Below are 7,408 nucleotides of genomic sequence, written 5' to 3' on the forward strand. Positions count from 1 at the left end.
TAATGAATTAATAGCGAAGACATTAGAAAAGACAAAGTATCCAGTGGTAAGAGACTGATTTATTAAATTTCTGTTGACGTATTTCTCACACGTCGACCCGTAGCAGCAGTCGTCTCTTCCAACATGGAGGACGAATGGGGGCCGTTCTGAACATTCCGTGAAAGGCCTCTGTTCGGAAAACCGAGCGGGCCTCGGTTTAGCCAGCATGTTTACACCCCTCCCCCCCTTGATGAGAGGGGAGGAGCCAGCATGTTTACACCCCTCCCCCCTTTGACGAGAGGGGAGGAGCCAGCATGTTTACACCCCTCCCCCCTTTGACGAGAGGGGAGGAGCCAGCATGTTTACACCCCTCCCCGCCTGACGAGAAGGGAGGAAGCATATCAAAAGGGAACTTTCGTGTGTCTGAAGTGAACGCAGCCAGGGTCTGATGTCGGAGTGGATTCACAGTTAATGGGGACTTCCTGGGTGTTTGGGGGGCGCAGCGCACTGGGGCTTTAGGAGGCCAGGCCCAGCAGGAAGCCGCCCACGAACCCGCTGGAAAGGACCACGTTCCTCTTGACGAAGTCGGAGGCCGTTACCTCCTCAATGAAGGTGTTTATCTCGGGGGCCGCGCTGTTGGCCTTCTTCTTCAGACGCTTCTTGGCCTTGTTCACGTCTTTCTCCACCTTCTTCCAGTCCACCTGCACGTAGCCACTGTGATTGGCTATCTGTAGCAAGAGGAACCCTCCTCCTACAGCAGTCGCTGCTATCTTCCCTACTCTCTGGAACAGGTACCCTGCACACCATCCGGTGACCCCTCCCATCATGATCTGCGTGGCCACGGAGTACTTCTCGGCGATGGGGCCGGAGTTGTTCCCGAACACCCTGCTCCACCACTGGTGCCTCCGGGCGTACTCCTCCGGACCGCCTTCTCTGCGATCAGCCTCCGCCATTTTGGATTTAAACGAGTCTAAAACACCGAAAAGAGACACTACAAAAAGATTCAATAACTTCACTGTCATACAGTGTATAGTGTCACCAAAATCACTGCACACATCATCAATAGTATCCTATTGGTTATACTACAACACTTAGATTTGAAAAAAAATGCTTTTTCATAATTCTGGGGATTTTGTATTGGAAAAAAACATTAAATATCTCCACTCTTATAGAGGGTAGTGTCACTAAACTCACTTACAGATCAATTTTATCCTACTGGTTATACTACAACACTTAGATTAAAAAGAATATATATATATATATTAGGGATGCTCGATATTGGCTTTTTTACCGATACCGATATACCGATATTGTCCAACTCTTAATTTCCGATACCGATATCAACCGATACCGATATATGCAGGGTTTCCCCCCCAAAAAAACGGAATAATTTCAGGTAATTAACATTACATATCTCTTGTTGTGGAATTAACACAACATTATGCATACTTTTGACAATAAATAAAATCTGAATTTGTTCTTACTTGCTTGCCTGGGTAAATAAAGGTTATAGAAATGTAAAAAAACTAAAAAACTAAAAAATATATTTTTTTTAAACCGATACCGATATCACATTTTAATGCCAATATCGGCCGATAATATCGGTAGGCCGATAATATCGGACATCCCTAATATTTATGCTTTTCCATAATTTGGGGGATTTTTTATTGGGGAAAATAGTATAAAATAGTTCACTCTTGTACACTGTAGACTAGTACCATCAAATTCAGTTCAAAAAAGCATTGCAAAATCATGACAGTAGAAAAAAAAAGATTGCACATCGGCGGAAAATATTGCACATGAACCATTATTGCACATGTCCCAACATCTGTCATATTACACATATAAGTAGATCATGAGAAACAGAAATATATATACATTCCAAGGGGAAGAAACTGTACATTGGAGGGGGTTGGGTGGGGGCGGGGTTTGGACATTTACAGGGGCCAGTTTTTAATTGCAGCCACCCGTAGGTGCTCTTTGAGAGCGGTTTTGACGGAGGGTAGGGATCACATTATTTTACGGCTGAGGGTAGGGTGTTCCACATTGTTGTGGCATAATTGCGAAACGTGTTTAGTCCCTTGTTTGAGCCGAATCTGGGTTGAACATGATTTGTGGAACTCCCTCTGGTGTTGTGGTCGTGGTATTCACTGACCTTTGGGAAGTATTTCGACATACATGGGTATCTTAGTGGTGTAGTGTATCTTGTAGACCAGGCCCATTGCAAGTTGCTGTACTCTGTCGTCTACTCTAAGCCATCCTAGGTTGTCAAAGTGGGCAGGGGTGAGGTGGGTTCTAGGAGTGAGGTCGAGCAGTAGTCTGACCAGTTTGTTTTGTGATGTTTGTAGGCTTGTTTTTAGCTGAACAATAAAGTATAATATATTGTGTGGTACCCTGTCAATAACTTTGGCAGACAGGGAATATAATTAATTTTCAATACTTAAAAAAAAGTCCTCAACTATACTTTCTCTCTCTCGATGGATACTGTAATTTTGATTACTGTAGTTTGCCTGGTATGTAGCCTTGGTTGGTGGCTGCCCCACCAATGTTTTACATATAAAAACGCCACTGTCCGTGCACGTGTGTGGGGGCCTCCAAGAGTCTGGTCCAGAGGCCTCTGAATTCTTAATCTGGGCTTGAATATGGTCTGATATTAACATTCAGTATTCAATATTGTCTGATTCAATATTAACATTCAGTATTCAAGTAGAACAGCTAGCTAGCTGTTTTGGACACTCACCTTTCCACAGCAAAACGGTAGGCAAGGCACCTTGGTTGAGAAATGCAGGTTTCAGTCTATGTGTTGTAGATAGACAGTCTATCTATCCTGTCTCAAGATGCACAATGAGATCTTCTTCTTCTCCTTCTTTAGAATTTACGGCAGTGTAGACGCATCGTGGCGTATTACTGCCCTCCGCAGTTCTTTTGATGAGCTCTTCTTCTTCTTCTTCTTCTTCTTCTTCTTCTTCTTCTTCTTCTTCTTCTTCTTCTTCTTCTTCTTCTTCTTCTTCTTCTTCTTCTTCTTCTTCTTCTTCTTCTTCTTCTTCGTCTTCTTCTTCTTCGTCTTCTTCTTCTTCTTCTTCTTCTTCTTCTACTTCTTCTTTCTTCTCTTGAATTTCCCTCAAAGATCTGGAGAGAATTGTTGACTATATAGAACACAAATGTTCTAGAATGTGCTATTATGACATATACTGTGACATCACAAATGTTCTAGAATGTTCTATTATGACATCATACTGTGACATCACAAATGTTCTAGAATGTACTATTATGACATCATACTGTTGCATCACAAATGTTCTAGAATGTTTGATTATGACATCATACTGCGACATCACAAATGTTCTAGAATGTTCTATTATGACATCATACTGTGACATCACAAATGTTCTAGAATGTTCTATTATGACATCGTACAGTGACATCACAACGGAACATGTTTGAGTGACATTTGAATAATATAAATAATATGTTTTGTAAGGCTGTCCCCGAAGTCTGTTTTTGGGATTCAAACTTCGTCAGGGTTCTTCGAACGGACGTTCGAACCTTCGTTTTTAATAAAAGAATTAAAATTAAAAAAATTTAATTTATAATTTCTTATATTTTTTTTATTATATATCCTCAAACAAAATCCTCAATTTGAATAAAGTGATTCAAACTTCGTCAGGGTTTTTCGAATGGACGTTCGTACCTTCGTTTTTAATAAAAAAAATTTAAATACATTTAAATTTTTTTTATAAATTCTTTATTTTATTTTATTTTTATCCTCAAACTAAATCCTCAATTTGAATAAAGTGATTCAAACTTCGTCAGGGTTTTTCGAATGGACGTTCGAACCTTGGTTTTTAATTAAAACATTTTAATCAAAAAAATAATTTATTTATTTTATAATTATTATAATTATTTTTTATATCCTCAAACTAAATCCTCAATTTGAATAAAGTGATTAATCTGATTAAATTAGTCTTTTTTCTTTTATTATTTTGTTAGTGATGTAATCAAAAATAACACTTGGAACAAAAAAAAACGATAATATACGATTGGTAAACACTCTGATTAACCAAAACACTTTTATTATAATAATATGTGGTTCGCACTTCTTTATCGTTGCTATTGTAGATAACTGTGGCAATTCTAGAGTTAATACATGTAAAAATTGTATTCATTGATAACCCAAAAAAAAACATCTACTTGAGAAGAGAATGTGTATATCTGTGTTTTAACTTTGTGTACACACTTACCGCCCATAATGGAAGTAGGTATGCGTCAGGCACGTTGGAAGGGGGGGTGCAGGGGGTGCGGCAGCACCCCCCCCCCCCCCCCTCAGTTATTGCAAATAATAATTTTTTTTTAAATATCTTTATTTATTATTTAATTTTTTTATGGTTTTTTTTATGACAGTATTTATATATTTGTATATTATATACTGTAACTGTATAACTGTAAAACTGTATATTATAAGTTTGTCCTGCTCAAAGCACTTCACCATTTTAATATTGTGTGTATTGAGCCGTACTGTATTGTAGCCATTCTCCAATCTGTTAAATAAAGTTTTCATTCATTCATTATACTACTGTACGTACACAATCATACGTGTAAAACCGACAAGATTGCAGCAGAGTAGATTTTCTAGTGATGACAGACTGTCACAGACTGATTGAATGACAGGTGAAACAACTAATTGTATTCACCTCCCGTCTCCCGCCCTTCCCACGCGCCACGAACCACTGAGCTACTGTGATACAGTGCTTGCGCAGTCAGTCGATTTTAGCTAGTAGTCAGACTTTGCTAGCACAGAATGTCTCACTCGCAGAAAATAAAAATATCAGATTTCTTTTCGAAACGTCCCGCCGGTCCCAGTGACAGTCCCACAAAATCTGATAAACGTCAGAGAGAGACAGAGACGACAGGTTCAGCCTCAGCATCAGGTATTGAAGAGTTAACTGAGTCTGTTCCCCTATACCCCCCCTCGGGCGCCAGGGGCTTCCACTGAGGGGTGATGCAAATAGGGATGGGGTGTTATGACAGCTGATGATGGAAAGAGTGCGCACCGAGTCTGATCCCGAGTTGAAGAATTGGCTCCAAAAGAGAGACAACTGGATGTCCAACAACATCCAAAATGAAATATTACAGCTGTTTGCCCATGATATTCAGCGACAAATTAGAGGCAAAGCATCCAAAAGCCCATTCTTTGGCTTGAGCGCTGACGGAACCACTGATGTCACTGGAAAAGAACAATTCTCGTGTAATATACAGTTCGCCGATGACAACTTGGAAGCTCAGAACTTCTTTTGGGGTTTTTACAATGCCCGGCCCAGACACAACAGCCGAGACGCTGTTTTTGTGTATAAAAGACTTTTATGCCTCGACCTGCCCATGGAGAGGCTGATAGGATACTGTTTTGACGGGGCCAGCAACATGTCTGGGGGGTACAGGCTAGACTAAAGGAAATGTGTCCCGACTCTGTTTATCTCCACTGCGCAAAACAAATAAAAAAAAATCTCAAAGGCCGAACCCCCTACCGATTTAAAGTTCCAACGTGCCTGGTATGCGTTACTCATAAATTGTTTCTGCTTGGGGAGAAGTCTTGGTTTTGGGGAGAGTAATACTTAGGGTTTCCAACCTGCTCTACTTCTAGAAACAAAACAGTGAACAAAATGTGTATTTTAGCAGCTTTAGGGGCTACAGGCGTGTAGTTCACCAGTTTGATAAGAATTAGGGATGTCCGATATTATCGGCCGACCGATAACGGCAGTAAAATGTGATATCGGAAAATATCGGTATCGGTTTAAAAACAAAGAAAAACAATAACAATATTTGTTATATATATATCCAGTGAAATTATTAGTTACCTGCAATTATTCCGTTTTTTGGACGGGGAAACCCTGCATATATCGGTATCGGTTGATATTGGTATCGGAAATTAAGAGTTGGACAATATCGGAATATCGGTATCGGTAAAAAAGCCAATATCGAGCATCCCTAATAAGAATCTATTATTTGGGAAACAGAAAATACTCTGTTACACTATAACCACTTGTAGGGCTGTGCGATATGGCCAAAAATGATATTGTGATAACGATATCGATAACAATATCATATCACGCGATATCCATAATTATCGATATTGTTATAAGTATTAAAAAAAAAATATATATATATATATATATATATATATAATATTTTTTTAAACAACAGATGTATGTTTATTTTGCATCAATTCTTTGTCATTGCCACCATCTTTAGTGTTACAGCCCCTCACACTCCAGTTCTCAGGCTGCAGCTGGTTTGAAAGCATAAGTAAACAGGCGTATCTGCTGGCTGTGGCACCAGGGGACAGTTCTGGCTCTGCTAGTTTATTTTCTATCTTTTGGCGCTTTTTTGGTGGACTAGCTCTGCTAGCACACATAGCCTACTGTGTACCAGTGGAGGTTATTGCATGACAACTAGTGAGGCAGTACTTCACTAGTATTTTACAGACAAAAAAATTATATATATATATATTATTATTAATCATCATCATTAGGTGGCTTCTTTGTTCCGAAGGTTGCCTATCACTCTCCAACCCATTCTGTCCCCACTTCTTCTCTCCAACTCCGTGACTCCGCCTCTCACTCCACTCCAATCACAGACATCGTCTACCCAGCCTCTTCTTGGTCTTCCACTTCCTCTCTTTCCATCCACCTTCCCCATCACCACCTTCTTGAACATCTCCCCGCTGGATCCTCTCAGAACATGCCCGCACAACTCCATCTTTCTCTTTTTCAACCTCTCCAGCAGCTGTCCTCCTTGCATATCCGCTCTTCTCAGTACCTCCTCATTCTTGATCTTATCCTTCCATGTTATCTTCAGCATCTTCCTCAGTGTCCACATTTCAAAAGAGTCTATCATCCTCTTTGCCTCTTCATTCAGCGTCCATGCTTCTGCTCCGTATGAAAAGACATATATATATATATTTTTTTGTATTATTATTATAATATTTTTTTGTATTATTATTATTATTATTATTTTATTAGAAATGTTTTCCTCTGTGAACAATGCCAGTGAATTTGAACAAAAACAATGCCAGTGAAATTTTTTTTTCTTCTAAAATGTCCAAGTGACAGCTCTGAGCTCTCTGACCTGACTGCAGTAATGGCCAACTGTTAATCACTTACTGCAAAAAAGTTGCACAGGTTGGGCTTAAGAATATAATTATCCAATCAAAATAGGCTATTTGAGTTTAAAAAAGCCGGGTAGTGAGACGGACCGCACTTGATTGATTGGCGTTCCACATTGTGTTGACAGCCTTGAAATCCAATCAGAGATTGGCCCCAGCTAAACCTACGGACCTGCAGCTAGACCCTATTGACTGTGGCGTCGAATAGCCATCTAATGTTCTAGATTTTTCTGTCATCATCTCACCACTGAGACTGACTGTGTGCAATTT

At 39.7% G+C, this 7,408-nt stretch overlaps 1 protein-coding gene across 1 annotated transcript; it reads right to left on the reverse strand.

Annotated features, from left to right (window-relative positions):
* Positions 1-494: 494 nt before the first annotated feature.
* On the reverse strand, positions 495-932 carry LOC311223340 (FUN14 domain-containing protein 1-like; the record flags this gene model as incomplete). The annotated part of the gene is made up of 1 exon (XM_084308132.1): positions 495-932. One exon carries the CDS (start codon positions 930-932, stop codon positions 495-497), a length of 438 nt encoding a protein of 145 aa, XP_084164258.1.
* Between the last annotated feature and the right edge of the window lie 6,476 nt (positions 933-7,408).

Source organism: Notolepis coatsorum, assembly GCF_963971535.1.
Source record: "Notolepis coatsorum genome assembly, chromosome: 2".
Classification (NCBI taxonomy): domain Eukaryota; kingdom Metazoa; phylum Chordata; class Actinopteri; order Aulopiformes; family Paralepididae; genus Notolepis; species Notolepis coatsorum.